The 17,382-nt window shown below is 40.9% G+C and overlaps 1 protein-coding gene and 1 pseudogene across 1 annotated transcript in view; both read right to left on the bottom strand.

Moving 5' to 3' along the window:
• The window catches only part of LOC103749871 (liver carboxylesterase 1), a gene marked incomplete at its 3' end in the record, with an annotated part of 42,843 nt that extends 36,658 nt beyond the window's left edge, over nucleotides 1–6,185 (bottom strand). Inside the window, 3 exon segments of the mRNA XM_017803075.2 lie at nucleotides 1,733–1,877; nucleotides 2,776–2,983; nucleotides 6,067–6,185. Coding sequence (XP_017658564.2) covers nucleotides 1,733–1,877; nucleotides 2,776–2,983; nucleotides 6,067–6,118 — 405 coding nt within the window.
• Nucleotides 6,186–8,658: 2,473 nt separating this feature from the next.
• Nucleotides 8,659–9,942, bottom strand: LOC103749870 (annotated as a pseudogene).
• Nucleotides 9,943–17,382: the final 7,440 nt, after the last annotated feature.

Below are 17,382 nucleotides of genomic sequence, written 5' to 3'. Positions count from 1 at the left end.
CAATGGTGCTCCTGGCACACTGGCAGCCTGCTAACATCTGAGCTGTTATACCTCAGGATTGGCTCTTTCCCTGCAGCCCCTTCCCAATTCCTAGCCTACAAATGGCACCCTGCCCCATCACTGACTCTTCATTTATATGGGAAAGGCTGTCTCACTTAATCAACAGCCTGTGCCAAAAGCAATTACGGATCGAAGTGACCTACAATAAAATCCAGGACTAGTGACAAAAGGCAAAAGAAAGTGCTTCTGAGATTGGCCCAGCCTCCTCCCCTCACACCTTTGTCACAGGCCAATGAATGTTATCAAGGTACTGTAGATAGAAAGGTGATATTGTAGCTGCTTTTCCTAGTCCATATCAAAGAAAACAAGTTTAAAGATCAAAAGACCCACTCTGAAGGGCATTTGGGGGCCCACATTTGACTCACAAATAGTACATAAAGTTGTGTAGAGGGAAGATGGGGTGCAGATAGCGGGGAGATCTAAATATGATCAAGCTATATTGTATGAATATCACAAAAATTCAATTTTTAAAAAGCTATTTTTAAAAGACACATACTGTCCTGCCTACTCACTGCCTAGATTTCCCTACCAGAGCCCCAGTTTTTCCTTATGTAAAGAATCACATGGAGGTTTGATTTTCTGTTTCTTCTCAACTTATGTTTATTAAAAATTATGCTCTCAGTCAGGACACATATAGCCCAAAAATACTCATTCCTCCAAAAAGCATGGTGAAGCAGGGTACCCTGGGAAAAAGGGCAGAGCTGCGGCCATATTGCAACTCCAGGAGCGAGGCACGCAGCTGGGGAGTGATGAACATTGGGAGTTGGGGGGAGAACAGCCGGGGGAAATGCATGGACACCCTGCCCTTCTCACAGGCTCCACAGGGCAAGATGAGGTGCTCAGAACATGGGGTGAGATGGCACATGGGTGCAGCATTCGAAAGCTGATGGAGACTACACATGGGCTTCAGTGGTGCATGGGTCATGAGAAGCCTTTTCTTCATAAGTGACCCTCTCCCAAATGTCATATAAACTATGCCAAATTCAAATTGAACTGTGTCAGGTTGGTTTTATTAACCAACATCAGAGCCAGGAGACTGAGGGCCAGTCCCCCAAAGGGTGGGAAGGGGACAAACAATACTGAATCATTTCATTACCCCAAGAACTACCTCTTTGTGGTCAGGCCCTTCCCAGATCATAGTCCTGGCAACTAGTGATGTAAGCTTTGTCCTTAGAGTTTTGCCTTGTCCAGATGTCGTTTAATTTCAATCATAGAGTGTAATCTTCTGAATTTGGCTTCTTTCTACTGAGTACAATACATTCATAGCATCTGTAGCTCAACCTTTTTATTGTTAAGCAGGATTTTATTAATTGGATGTCTCACAGTTTATGCATTTGGCCACTAAAAAGCATTGGGGGTGTGTTCAGGTTTTGACAATTACAAATAACACAGCTATAAATTTTTCTACAGCATTTTATATAAATATCAGTTCTCATTTCTCTAAGATAATAAGTACTTGAGAGTAGAAAAATATGTCTGTAGGTCAGATTCTTACCCTAGTAATTATGACCAGTCGGTATTGTCCTTAGTGTGAGGGAAGTTGGAAAAGTACACCCCAGACACAAGACCTCCAGTCTATCCCTGACTGTGTCTTCCTTCCCCAGCTGTCTTTATTCCCTCCCAGATGCACAGAATGAACTCAAGAGTCTGGACCAGTGTTCCCTCTGCTTACCGGCAACCGACTGTTCTTCTTCAAGTCAGCAGGAGTATAAATATTTAGGTAGAGACAGTCTTCAGAAAACTTGAGAGGAACAGTCTCTTTTCTGTTAGTAAAGAGCTTTGAGAGTCTCTGTGCTGTCTCTGGGTCTTGGGAACACCTGCAAAGTGAGACGGAACAGCTGAGGTTCCAACAGGACTAAGCTGGACATGTTGCTAAGACTCAGCTTTCCCCTGGAAGGTTTAAGCCTGCAAATGGTGGAGCTATTAACACATGAGAGGGTCTCTGTGGTTCTTGGAGGGAACCTGGGGATTCTCTAGAGCCTTCCAACTCCTCAGAGGGAGAATGACTTGGCACTGCTTCCCTTCCCTTCCTAGAGCCTTTGGGATGTTCTGGGTACAGAAGAGGTCCTCATATGTTGGCCTGCCTTCCATGACATTTTCTGCACTGTCTGGACAGGGCCCTGCCCTTTGCTGGGCTTTGTACAGTATGCTGCATTGTGACCATTCTTCTCCATCAGATGGACACGCTAGTCCTTGGGAGACTTCCATCAACCAGGGGAACTGCCGCCAATGAAAAACATGTACCTTGTACAGGTCAGGACTTGTATTTTATCAGTAAGCTTAGGAAAGTTACATCTTAGTTATGTTTTAACCAGAACATGCTGGGTAATGGGTGAATTTCTTTCCTATACTGAGCCCCTATTGAACAGGTCCAGGTAAGGTAAGTCCTGTCCCTAAGAGCCTTGCTGCCCTTGCCTGCCAAGGTTCTACCATCCTCCTATCCCCAAAATCACAGTTGGCTGCCCTGATAAGGGGCCCAATGCAAAGTAGAGTTGATAGCAGTGACTGATCCTTCCAGAGTACAAATACTTACTGCTTGTGCATGAAGTCATTTAAAACTTACATTAGCCCCAAACATCCATCATTATCTCTACTTCATAAATGAAAATATGAGACAAAAATATTAGAAAAGTGAACCAAGGACAGTTAGCTAGCCAGGAAGACAATGGTATATTTCCAAGTACAATGTCCCCAAATAAGACATCAGTGTCTTACATAGGAGGGTAGGAAGTGGCATCCTTCACGAAACTCCATGGCTCTGCAGGCTGTGGTGGAGCAAACCTCAGAGATCCAAGAGGAGGCTTGGCAAAGGGGACGCCCAGAAAAACGGCCACAGGCTGTGTGAATCCTTCTAAGCTGACATACTTCCCCAGGACTTTGCCATGCACAGTGTTCACCACAGGTGGTGAGGACGGGTGCCCTGCTGAACAAGAGAACGGGAGGACACATCAGAGGGGAAAGGTTAGACTTGAATTCCTAGTGAGTTTTCCCACTTTCTAGGCATGTGACTTTGAATAAGTTACCTCAATCCTCTAGGCCTCGGTTTCTTCTCATGGAAAAGGAGGGTGAGTAAAATTTTGTTCTTCCTGACTCAAAGGAATGATGGAAGGAGTAAATGGGAATTGGAGCTACAAAAGCAACCGTCCAAAGTTGTTGAAAGAAACTATTGAAAATGAATGAGAGTTTTCATTTTCCTCTTAGAAACCCATGCAAACATCTGTCTATAAAGCTCTTAGTACTGAGGTGCATCTGTATGAGAAGGTGAACAGAGCTGGACCCTAGCTTTGCAGGCTGACCTTTTAGGGAAAAGACCATGTAATTACTTGATCTAATTTTGGTTAAAAAAATGACGTATCTTGGGGATGGACAGGAATGAGCTAGAGTAGTTGGAAAGAGTAAGGTCTTCTGACTGATGCCTTCATGGAGGACCTCAAAGTTGTAGCAGAGGGAGGAGTGACTAAGAGAGGGTAAAAGGTGAGGGTAATTAAATAAGAATGAGCATAAGTGCAGAGGCCTAGACACAGGGTAACACAGAGCCTTTCTGGGAAGGGTGAATGGAATATGGATACTGCCAGCTGCAGGCCAAGGGGACTGGACAACAATTTTTCGATAAGCAGGTGCGTGTCAGGAAAGACACTGAATTTCTGGCCAAGGGATTAGGATTTATTTAATGGACAACAAGTAGGAAAAACAATTCTGGAATCAAGACCACAAAAAAGGTCTATAATATTCTCTTGGCTCTGAGCAGGATCATCCAGGGGGACAGAGGCTAGGCATCAGGCCTCTATGTACCAATCGTCTTTATGCTCCCTGTAACTTGTCACTTGGTCTCATTCAACCTGCTGTGGGTTTCCAATTTAGGATGTTTTGATTTATTATATTTTGCCTTCAGGATCATGGTTTACTAGCAAAGTTATCACCATAATTTGTGGAGCATCTGCATATTAAGACTAACCAATGACACTGAAAACTCTATGGAAGGCCAAGTAACAAAACCATGTCCATGTCTTTATCAAGAGCAGATTCTGTGCTTTCTTTCCCTTGCTTTGAGATTACCAGGCCACTGAGATCTCTTCCAAGAAAAGCATGCATACCAAAATGTCTATGGATGGTGGTAGCTTTGTTTTATTGTGTGTGTGTGAATTCAAAGGATCTATACTAGAATAGATTCTTTTATAATTAGGGGGAACAGTTATGCAGCTATGGAGATGTACATGAAGAAATTAAAGGCAGACATGACCCCTGACTAGATATGGGGGCCACGGAAGAACAAGACTGAAGAACAGATATGTGTTGCTATTTTCCTAGGAGCCAGGTGCACTTGGGAGATTTCTTGGTAGGAAGACACCACCAGGCACAGGCATTTCTATACTAGAAGGAGGTCAGTGATGGGCAAGTAGAACTAACCACCTAAAAGGGAGGGTACAGACCATGAATGTATGTACCATGGGGGGCGTGAAGGAGGGGAGAGATCTGAAGCTAAAACATGGGGATAGTTGATGTTATGAGTAAGGACAGAATGGTGGTAGAAGGAATGGCACAGCACCACAGAAGGGAGAAGGGAAGGGTGCTGGCTTGAGTCCTGAGGAAGAGGGTAATGTCTGAGCAGAAAGTATTGGGCATGGCTAATGTTAACTTCATGATGATGATGATGATTTTCTACCCAGCCGAACTGGAAGGATGTTAGATTACTCTGGCTAGAAAAGTGGATATATGGGATGACAGGTATAAACAGGGATGCAGCTGCCAATTATGTAATAGAGAATGGGCACATATTGACCACCTACTGTATGAAAGATGTACATTCTAATTTTTAATACTATTCCTCAGAAACAGCCTTACTAGGTTGGGATTTTCAAGGCCATATTATAGATGTGGAAGCAGGTAATACCACCAGCCTGAAAGAACTCCCTAAAGATGGAAATGAGGTAGCCATTGCCAGGGTAGCCAGCAGCACAGAAATTAGAGCCCTTTCTTATGCAACCTTATACTGTCTTCCAGGATTCTCATAGTGACACACAGCCAGAGAGGAGATAAAAGCTAAAAGTGGCAATGCAGCCATGTACCTAATGGTGAAGCACTGCTATATATTCTGGAGCTAGAAATATACCTGGGCACGGCTACATGATTTACAGCTGGCCTTGGGTGAGTACATTCTCCTGGGAGCCTCTATCTCCTTCCATACAGTGGTACAGATGCGTGCCAAAGCTATACCCCTGTACTTACCCTAGACCTGCTTTCTGTAACTGCAGATTTGACCCTTGAGGCTCTGTTGATTCAGGGGGTGCTGTCACTTCCAGGGTCCAAACACTCCAGAATCCACACCACAACTACTTGCTTATCTGAGTCTCATAACCTAGGCCACTACTAACCTGTCTTGATTGCACACAGTCAGGCACTAGAAAACTGGGCACAGCCCAGTTTACCCCAAAGCCCCTGAAATAACCCCAAGTAGCCAAGCCTACATTACTTTCCTTTTCCTCCTCTCTCTAGGGTAAACCATGACAAAGGAACTCTCCACCATCTTTCCTTGGTAGAACCTCAGCTCCTGACTGACCCCAAATGTTTCCTCCCTTTCTGCTCCACCCCACTGTTGGACTCCCTTTCCTTGGGAACTCTGAGTAACAAATAGCCACAGCCCTTTGTATGATCTTACATGTCAAATTTTCTGCTAATATATTCTACTTTGAATCAGCTCCTTCGCTGTATCTCCTCGAGACCAACTACCGTCCTAAGTATTCTGGACACATACACCCATTTCTCCCTCATGCAGCCCAAGAGGAAGGTGCTGGTCCTGCAAAATTAATTTCCTTCCTCAAGAATACACAGGTCCAGAGACCTAAGCTAAGAATCACCCCTGCATTCTGTCCAAGTCACCTCTAGAAACTGGGTCTGCTTTGCAACTGCAAACATCTCTAGAAACTGAATCTGGTTTGCAACTTACCTTTGAACAGGACAAAGAATTCCAAATGTGCATCCAAATATTAATATCCCAGAAGGACTCACCCAAAGTCACAGAGGCAGAAAAAGAAATCAGTGCCAAAGCACAGAGCCACATTGTAGAAGGACAGTTGCTCTAGGGTCCAGTGCAGTGTCTGCCACTTAAAGGGCATGGATTTATCCTGCTCCAGTGCTGTAGGCCCACCCTTGAAGCCCTGCCCACAGAGCCATTTACATAAGCCAACACAATGAAAAATCCTTACCAAGAGCTTTCTGATGTCTATTGGGTCCTTTAAGCCACACCCACCTAGAGCTTACTCTCTCTTATTTGAACAGGCACTGCCCAACTCTCAGATTACAGAGGTCCAGAAACTAACACAACTTCTTATATAACAGATGTCTCCCTGTTGTGCTCTGGCATCAGTGCCCTGTGAGCTTCCCAAAGGCAGAGACTAGCAGGTAAGCACCTTTAGGCAGAGAAAGCTTTGTTCTGGCATCCCCAGGAAGAGCTGTGGATTTTTTTTTTTAAAGAAACGATACTGAGTCTCTGAAAATGAAGACTATTTTTTTTACTGTTTGTGGAACTTAGAAATCTAAAAGCACAGGGCATATTTTCAGAAGAGCAACTTTACCCATTTATGGTAATATTTGCAACGTTAGAATATAATTAGGTCACATATAATCAGAGTCCAAAAGAAACTGATCTTCTTAAGTAAAGCACAGCACATCCTGGAAACTTTAAGAACACACATGAACAAACACCATTTGGCAAGTTCAAATCCAAGTATACATGATAAATGTTTTTAAAAGATTTAGGTATGTACTCCACGGATTTTATCATTTTCTTCATCCTTGCAGGGGAAGGAAGGAAAGAATAAGAATTGGAGGTGTGGTTGCAGCATTTAAGAGCTGAGAAGTGTTGGGGGACCCTGCTGCTAGGGTTGTTTGTAGTCCTCCATGTCCGGATAGCTCTAAGGGGCTCAGAGCTATATGGAAGGACTCCCCTTCTCAGCAGGGGGCCTCCAGCTCTCTGCCTGACTTACCTGGAAAGTGCCACCAAGCATGGATGTCTGACCTTGTTTGGAACATGACCTTTGGCATAGTTACCTGGAGTAAAAACTACCCCCAGGTTTTTTTATATGATAATTAGGCATTGCCCCATAGTCGGATGATAGGATCTCCTGCCACATGTAAATAAAGCATACTATGAGCACCTATCAGCTGAAGCATTGGCTGCTGCCTCCACTCTGTATTTTCCCTAACCCCCACTGAATAAACAGAGCTGTTTCACTGTGTCTGGAGCTGTTTGTATCACTGAACCTGCCCCCCCGGAAGGGCTTTCTTCTGTCAGTGCTCACTGGCTGTCCCTGACCCCATTCGTCACTTCTGCTTCCTTTGTCCTCGTGGACCGGTGGCCAACAACGAACGCATGAGGGAAGGGAGAGACCCCACAGAGAAGGACAACATATTATCAGCAACTCCAAAAATGAATAACACAGCTCTCAGCTATTTTATAATCCATATTAGATCACACAGTTAATATCAAATAATTTAAATCTTCAAAATATAAAGATGTATACAAGATAAACTCTAATTGAAATTTTTCCTTTTTTACAATTTCTTAAGTATACCTACTACCAAAGGGAATCCAATACCTCCTTCCAGTCTTCTGATATGACATGAGTTCATGAGAGTGAAAGTTGAACATTTAAATAAGCAACCCCATGGCCAAGTAAGAGGCCACAGCTGTTATGGGTATTACCCTACAGATATCGTATGGGCTACATGTTAAATTAAACCTATCAATAAATGTGTCCACAATTATGCTATGAATGATGACAGCAGTGATGATATTGGAGGAAAATGAGACTCTTTGAACTCAAGAAGATTAAAGGGCAGGAATATGACAAGCTGAAAGCAAATAGGGTTATTTGCTAATAGGAAAGATAATTTTTGACAGAAATATAAGAAAAATACTCCCTTATTTCCTCTATGTGGAAATGATATGAAACATTCATTTGAAATACTGAACAATAACAGAGCTAGGTAATGCAACTCCACTGCAATATTAAAAAAAAATCACTCTTCATCACAGTGTGAGGTTTAACCATAATCTGCTCAAGGGCTTCTGTCCAGAGAGATTCAGTAAGACTGCCACTGGTCTGCCAGGCACAGCCAGTCTCTATCCAAGCCAGACTGAAATACCAGTGGTCCCAATAACTTTAATGAAATAGATCATTTTGAAATAAAACATTTTGAAAAGACAAATCAAAAAGCTTTAGTAACTATACATCCAACTCAAGCTGAATAAACTTAAATGAGTTTTTTCCCACTAATTTATTTCACTTGAGAGCAGTAAGTCATCCATTCTCATCTTCCCTGCCCAGTAATTCAAAGGAAAACCCCAAAAGGATTAGCAAAGGAAACATAAAAATTAATAACACACTTCTGCTTTTAAAGTTGAAAAAGTGTTGAAAGTTTTCAAGGAAAACATTGTCTGAAGGAATACTCTAATGGCAAACCATTGCAAAATGCTTCAGTTGTGTTTGGTACAGAAGGGTAAAGATTATCTTCAAAGCACCCCAACTCTCCTGATGAGAAGGTCAGAGGTGCTGGGTTTGTATTATTGCTACATCCAGTAGTGATCTAGGCTGCGTTTCATTCCAGTGGACATTGTCCTTGACCTCCAAATTTGGCTGACAACCTACTGATGAGATTCATAACCTTCAGGTTGCTCTGATATTTTGACATATTACCCAGGTTTTGCACCATATCCTGGAAGCCCACCATAACTCTGGATCTGGCATGGCTGCAAGAACCTCTGGATCACTGAGAATGTCACTGAGTCCAGGTATTCCTGCCATTCCTAGCATGCCCCCTTCCATTCCAAGTACTCCTCCAGGAAAATTACCAGGCATTCCCCCAGGACAACCACCTGGGAAAGAGGCAAACAGCTACAAATCCTCTGGCCTCTTCTCCCTCTGGGCTCTGATCCTCTGGCCTCTTCTCCCTCTGAGCTCTGATTGTCTGGCCTCTTCTCCCTCCAGGCTCTGATTGTCAAGCCCCTTCCCCCTCTGGGCTCTGATTGTCAGGCCTCTTCTCCCTCTGGGCTCTGATCCTCTGGCCTCTTCTCCCTCTGAGCTCTGATTGTCTGGCCTCTTCTCCCTCTGGACTCCCTCACGCTCTTCTTTAGCGTCTGGACCCTTTCTATTTTATCTCTCACTCCTCCTGTTTTTGCTCATACTTTCTCTGATATTCAGCAATTTTAGGAGGCCTGGGTTGAATATTCAGTGTTGCACCAGCATCCTCATCATAATCCAGTTAACAGTCAATGGCAAGATCATGGGCTGCTTCTTCCAAATGGTCCACAAGTCTGTTTGCTTTCCCTCCCCACTTGTGAGACTGAGTTGAACCAAGGTTTATTTGATGACGCTGTCACAATCTCGAATAGCAGCATCGCCATCCGTAATTTGAGGAAGATGGTGGCTCTCTTGGTGTACAGAACGGCCAAGCCAGGATTTAGCTTGATGAAGTCTGTGAATAAGTCTATGGCTTTCTGAACACACCATGGTTTAGGGCTTCAATGGAGGCCTCTTGCTTTTCATTTCCTTGATCCGTCATCTCCTCCGTCATCTCCTCCGTCATCTCCGATTTCTTGAGGGGCATTGTGATTCAATTATACCTTCGTTGTCAATTTCCATATCACTTTCCTCAACTGAAGTTTGCCTGTCTTTATGTTTTCCTCTCTCTTATTATGTTTCTTCTTGTTTAATTAGTTTTTGTTTAATTATTTTTGTGAGTGGCAGGTGGTACTTTACCCCCCCCCCCAATACGCTCCACCCACTCCCTCCGGAAATGCATTTCGTCAGTGTGCAAGACGCTGGGATCCTCCCTACATATCTTTCCAAATGCTCAAAGCTCATTCACTTTGTGGGGGTCCATGATTGGGAGGGAGGCAGTAGGCGGAAGCCGGTGGAGGCCCAAGGCCAGGCCCAGGAGCTGGCTCAACGTGATGCAGAAGGGGGTAACTGGGGTGTGGATTTTTACAGTAAGTTAAAGCCTCTAAACTTCCCAGTTCTGAGATTTGGATACTCAGCACCGCTGGGCCCGTTTCCTTGAATTCTGCCTCTTGTGTTTGGAAGCGGTTTTACACTTTTTTCGGTCCCTTTTGAGGCCTCATTTACCTTTACAAAATTCTTGTCAAGTGTGGCTGCCTGCACACCTCAGTTGGAGCACACCTCCGCTGTCAGATAACTCACTACCCTGAAGAACCCGGGATTAGAGATGGAATGTTCCAACAAAAACACCAGCTACACTGCACTGAAGTCGAATCCCCTGTCCAACAATTTATCCATTCACTTTTCAGGCACTTGCCAAAATGCCTGCGAAAGAAAAAACTCAAGCCAAGCCCCTGTTGTACCTGTGTGTTTAACCTTCTTGAGGGAGAAACTGAACTCTTTCCCCTTCTGACATGTTACAAACAACAACATATATGACATTGTGTTCTAATTTACCTGTTTGTTGAGGGTTCTATTCTGCCTAAGGTCTACAAAATCTTTCCTTTGTATGTGTATGAGTGTGCTGCCTGCATGTATGTCAGTGCACCGGTGTTATGCAGTGGCTGCAGAGGTCAGAAGAGGGAGTCAGATTCACCTGGAATGGAGTTACAGATGGCTGTCAGCCGCCATGTGGGTGCTGGGAATCGAAAGCAGGTCCTCTGCAAGAACAGCCAGTGCTCCTAACCACTGAGCCATCTCTCCAGCCCATGTCTACAATATCTTTTTAGAATTATTTTTAAATGATGGGTTTCATAATGGCATTCTCATAGATGTATACCACGATACATTTCCTTATCGGCCCCTCTCCCCAGTCCTCCTTTGCTTGTGCCTTCTTGCTAATCCTCTTAATACTCCCAACCAGTCCTCTCATTTGTTTTAGTTCACACATAATTCCATTATCCAGGTCCTCTGCAAGAACAGCCAGTGCTCCTAACCACTGAGCCATCTCTCCAGCCCATGTCTACAATATCTTTTTAGAATTATTTTTAAATGATGGGTTTCATAATGGCATTCTCATAGATGTATACCACGATACATTTCCTTATCGGCCCCTCTCCCCAGTCCTCCTTTGCTTGTGCCTTCTTGCTAATCCTCTTAATACTCCCAACCAGTCCTCTCATTTGTTTTAGTTCACACATAATTCCATTATCCCAGGTCCCTTTAGATCTCTTCTTTCTCTAAGTCTGCTCTCTACTGTCATGACCTACACACACGTGCACGCACACACACACATGAGCACACAAGTTTAAATCAAATTCCCCACATAAAAGAAAATAAGGTGTCAAATTCTATAATAGCTTACTACCTGGAGCCCTGGAGCCTTGGAAACTGGAAGCCTATTTTCTGTTAGAGTGGTTCCCTCCCTCTGCTGGACAACAGATGTCATTTGTTCCTAAAGCTTTTATTTCTTTTGATGTAACAGAACAAGACCAAGAATGTCAAAAAATAAGTCAGAGTTCCTATTTTACAGTGAGAAGGAGATTGCATACTTTATGTTCTTACAACGATGGAAAAGCAGAGGTGATCATAAAAAAACTTTCTTTTTCTTTTTTACATACTTTCTTTTTCTTTTTACATCCTTAGTTATATCACTGATGTGTCACAAAACATGTAATTCATCAGGACGATGGACGTATAGAACATAAGACCTAAAAAATTTGAACTTGTAGAAAATACAATAGTGTAAAATAGACCTGGGCTTTGACCCTATATATCTTTTAAAAATATTGATAACATAAATAACATTTAAGATTGGCAGAACAATTAAGACTCTCAGCTAGGAACAGAAAAAGAGGCTGATTTTTTTTTAATATTACCAAACCCAAAGCCTGCAACTTCCCGTGAACTAAGTGAGAAATCATCTCTGAAAACTTATATAGTCCTAGGACATAGGGAAACAGCATAAACACAGTCTTATGAACACAAACATCCTTCAGCACAAAAGGGGATCTTGCACCAGAACTTTCAATGGAATAAAGCCACGAAACAGGCTATATATGATGGAGCTGCCTAATTTCAATGCACAAATCACAACACAGAAAAAATATCAAAGACACAAGGATGTTAATTCAGGACATAGGTAGAAAGTCACTATCATGGATGAAAAATTCACCTAGAAATTGAAATACAGTGATTGGAGAGATGACTCAGTAGTTAAGAGCACTTGTTCTATCAGAAGTTGTTTAAAAACTAATTTTTGTGCTCTATATACTATATGTTGGAGACTTGGGGAAAATGTAGGGCAATCTGCACCATCAATGGCTGTCTGTCATCTGGTATTTTGAAACTTAAGTATACCATTTATTAATAACACACTGTTGGGCTAGAGAGATAGTTCAGTGGTTAAGAGCACTGGCTGCTCTTACAGAGGACCCAAATTCAGTTCCCTGCACTCACATGACAGTTAACAACCATCTGTAACCCCAGTTCCAGAGGCATCTGATGCCCTATTCTGACCTCTGTGGGCATTGCATGGCATGGGCGCATCTACATACATACACGCAGACAATACACTCATACAAATAGAATAAAAGTAATAAATAAAATATTTTAAAAGATAATTGATACTGTTACATCTTTCTTTTTGTTTTTAAAACCCACATTTTATATTATGTAGAGCAATAAATTTACATATTAAAGAAAACTGTAGTTGAATTATTTCATAGTCTTTTTGAACTATCAAAGTTTTGCAGATTTCATACAATATATTTTGATGATATTAAACTACTTTCCCTATCTGCACCCCTCTTATAGCCCCACCACCAGATTTCATGTATTCTGTCATATGTATTAAGGTTTATCAAGTCAAGTTTTGGTCCCCAAATGTCCTTCGGTGTGAGTCCATTCCCTGGAGCCTGGGTTAATCTATCTAATGTCACTCTCATAAAGAAAACCAACTCTCCCTCTCCCAGTAGTTACTGGTTACCAATAGCTTCTCAGCTAATGGTGGGGCTTTTACCCATTTCCCCATTTCTATATTTTTGTCTTGTTTGCACTTGCATGTGTCTTGTTGTATGTTGTCACCATTGCTGTAAGTTTACATGAGTGACTTCCCAACTGTCTGGAAAACTCTGTTTCCTTATGGTCATCTACAACCTCTGGCTCTTGTAGTCTTCCCATCCCCTCTTCTACAATGGTCCGTGAGCATTTTTCTAGTTCTGTGAAGAATGTCATGGGGATTTTGATTGGCTTACATTGAAACTATAAATTGCCTTTGGTAGGAAGGTCATTTTCACAATATTAATTTTACCAATACATGAGCACTGGAGGTCTTTCCATTTGTCTCTTTTTTCAAAGATTTAAAATTGTCATTGTAGAGATATTTAATGTTTTTGGTTAGGTTTGTTCCTAGATATTTTTTGAGGTTACTGTAATGGGAGGGTTACCATGAATGCTTTTTTTCTAATTGCTTGTTATTGGTATATAGAAAAGCTATTGATTTTGTAAACTGATTTTGTAACCTGCCACTTTGCTGAAAGTACTAATAATTTCTAGCAATTTCTGGTGGAATTTTTGAGATACCTTATGTATAATGTCATACTATCTACAAATAGGCTAATTTGACCCTTCTTTTTTTTCAAATTTTCCAGTTAATACTCCTTTAATTTCCTGCTCTTGCCTTACTGCTCTAGCAAAAGTTTCAAGCACTATGTTGAAGAGGAGAGGGGGCAATGGGCAGCCTTGCCTGGTTCTTGATGTTAATGGGAAAGCTTCCAGTTTTGTTTTGTTTTGTTTTTTCCATTTAGAATGATGTTTCCTGTGGGTTTGTTGCACACAGCTTTAACTATGTTAAGGTATGGTTCTTCCGGTCCAATTCACTCTAGGACATTTAACATGAATGCATGTTGGATTTTTGTCAAAGCCTTTTTTGCGTCTATTGAAATGACCATGTGCTTTTTGTCTTTAAATCCATTTATATGATTTATTACTTTTGTTAACTAATGTATATTGAACCATCCCTCTACCTCTGGAATAAGGCTCACTTGATTATGGTAGGTGATCTTTCTGACGTGTGTCTGTACTTGGTTTGTGAGTATTTCGTTGAGGATTTTTGCATCTATGTTCATTAAAGATGTGGCCCAATAGTTTTCTTTTCTGTTGTATCCTTACCTGGGTTTGATGTCACGGTGAGACTGGCTTCATAGGAGTTTGGAAGTTCTTCCTTTATTTCTCTTTTTGAATAATTTAAGTATTGATTGTAGATCTTCTTTGAATGTCTGGTAGAATTTTGCTCTTAATCCATCTGGGACAAGGATTTTTTTCAGTTGGAAGGTTTTATATTGCTATTTTAATTTCCTTATTTAATTTCCTTTTTCAATTTCCTTATTCATTATGGATCTGTTTAAGCTTTTGTGTCTTCTTGATTTTGCTTTGGTGGTTTCCATGAATTTAGAAATCTATGCACTTCTTTTCATTTCAAATTTAATAGAGCAAAGGTTTTTACAGTATTCCTTTATAATGTTCTGGATTTTTTAAATGTCTGTTGTGATGTTTCCCCTTTCATCTCTGATTTTGTTAATTTGTATTTGTTCTTTCTTTCTTTTGTTTAACTAGTCTAAGTATCTGTCTATCTTGTTTAACTTTTCAAAGAACCAACTCTTAAATTCATTGATTCTTTTATTGTTTTCTTTGTTTCTACTTCATTAATGTCTACTCTGATTTTTGTTATTTCTTCTCATCTGCTAGTTTTGGATTTGGTTTGTTCTTGTCCTTCCAGAATCTTGAGTTATACTGGCCAGTGTGCTCTTTCTGATTTTTGTAATGTGGCACTTAGAGCTATAAAATTCCATCTTAGGGAATATTTTTAAAGGGTCTCAGAGGTTTTGTTGTGCTGCTTTATCATTTTCATTTAGTTCCAGGAACACTTTAATTTCTTTCTTAATTTTTTTTGACCCATTCACCATTCAGGAGTGTGTTTAATCCCCATGAGTTCATGTACTTACTAGAGCTTCTTTTCCTGTTAATTTTAAGGGCTGTTGAGTTGTGGTATGAGAGAATGCACGGAATTGCTTCAATTTTTGTATTTGTTGAGGTTTGTTTGGAGCTCCATATGTGGCAAATTTTAGAAAGCCTTCCATGGGCTGTTCAATAGGAAGGGCACGCTTTGGTGCTTCAGTGGAACATTCAGTAGATGTCTGTTAGAGCCAGTTGATGTAAGATGCTATTTAACTCGGATGTCTCTCTGTTTATTCTTTGTCCAGTTGTTCAGTCTATGGGAGATAGTGGGTATTGAAGTCATCAACTATCACTGAGTTGGAGTTAATCTGTGTTTTATAGTCCTGTGGTGCTGTTTTTAGGAAATTGAGTGCACCAGAGTTTGGTTCATATATGATCACAGTTGTAATGTGTTCTTGGTCAATTGCTCCTGTGACTAAAATGAAGTGGCCCTCTTTATCTCTTACTATTTTTGATTGGAAGTCTATTTTGCCAGATAGTAAAACTGCAACACTTGTGTGTTTCCTAGTGCCATTTCCTGTTCTTTCGAATTGACTTTTTCAATTCCATCCTCATTTCGGTTTTGGTTTACTTCAATATTTCTATTGCTTTTTAATTTATTCTTCAGGTTCTGAGTTGTTTTGGGTGCTTCATTCTGCCACACATTTGCATTTTCTTGAGCTTCCATCACAAGTTTACACCGTTCCTCTTTGAGTTCAAGTTGTCTGTATGTTCTTTAAGGTCTTTAATCATCTTCGGGAGTATTCTTTTAGATTCTGTGTTGTGGGCTTCCTCAGGGTGATTCACATTGTAGTACATTTCTGTAGGACTGGTGGATTTTGTTGGGGACATATTACCTTGGTTTTTCATACTATTAGTATTTTGTGTTGTCTTTTGGTCATATTAATGCCTTCTGTTGGCTGTGTCCAATAGGAAATTCTATTCTGCTTTTGTTGAATTGAATTTTGGTTCTGTTTATATTGTTGATGTATCTTGGTTGATTCTTGCTCAGGTATGAAAAGCTAGTTGGTGTGTACCTCGGGTTCTTACAGGGTAGTAGGCTGGTCTGGCTAGTAGCTAAGTCTGTGGGAGGAAGATCAGCGGGGGTGCCAAAGACAAGATGGGGGTAGGGACAGCCTTTGGAGGGTCAAACAAACAAACAAAGTTGGAGAATTCACCTTGTCTGGGTATAGTAGGACTCCCTACCTAGTCCAGAGATCTGGGGCAGGAGCAGGAGGCCTGCCAAAAATCACACGTTTCAGTTGCCTTTTCCTTTCTCCTTTCTAAATGTTACAGTACACCCACCCATGTGTTTGTTTACACATGTACATGTGCACATCCTAGGCGAGGACCCCCAAATGACGGAAATCGTGTTTTTCTACTTTCTGAGATTGGCTATTTTATCTTTCTATACTTATCTGGAGAAATTTTATGTCTTCAGACCAAGGCTAAAGTGTCCTACTCCCAATTATTTAAAAAAAGTCTGCTGTTTGAGACTAATAATATTTACTTATTTTTAAAATGTTATTGTTCTTAAATAAAGTCACTAATGTAAAACTAGAACCTTATTCATCGAAAACATCAAAACTTTAAGGGCATTGTTTTGCTCTTAGTGATATCGTGTAATTCACTTAAAGACAAGAGTTTATGTTTTATTAAAAATTGCTATGTTTTAATTGTCAGAATATTTGAAATCCAGGGGAGGGCCTATGGGAGGGTGCCAGTGGGGAAGAGGGTATAAAGATGATTAAGATTGATTAAATGTTCTGTATGAAATACACAGAAATGCAATTTAAAAATTAAAAGAAAATTTTAAAACATTGTTATGTTTACATTTCACACTTAGGAAACTGTTTTAACAAAGTGAAGACTTATTTAATATTGGTTTATGTTAGAGTCCTTTAAATGACCATTTCTTAGGCAACCATTTTAAAAGGATTTTAGTACATTTAATGCTCTGTGTATCTGTAAATAGAAATACGTACAGCTGTATAGCTGTGTGTAGCTGAGCTTTGTATATTATGCAAAAATTTACAGCATTAAGGGCACATAAGTTTAATACTTTCATAAGGAAAGTCTACACTTGGCCCCTCTTCACCAGAGCATTGTCAGGTGATGAAACTGTTGATGTAAACATAGAAATCAGAGAAAAATAAGCAGCCTGTTACAACTTCTATAAATCCAAACACATTACACATTGGGAAGCAGGAACAAATAGCTCATCCTTTGATGCTCAGATGTTATCACATGTCAGACACCAAGAGCTTTCAGGAAGCCATCCCCTCATCTAAAGGGTGATTGATCACTATAAGAGAAATTTTGCGAAGTCTCTGAGAATTTAAGGAAATTTGCTTAAGGAAACTCAATGGCTTTGAAGAAAAATGTAGAA

The sequence above is a fragment of the Nannospalax galili genome, unplaced genomic scaffold (genome assembly GCF_000622305.1).
Source record: "Nannospalax galili isolate Female #2095 unplaced genomic scaffold, S.galili_v1.0 scaffold1007, whole genome shotgun sequence".
Classification (NCBI taxonomy): Eukaryota; Metazoa; Chordata; class Mammalia; order Rodentia; family Spalacidae; genus Nannospalax; species Nannospalax galili.
The sequence above is the reverse complement of the archived record's forward strand: the minus strand, read 5'-3'. Positions and strand labels throughout refer to the sequence as shown.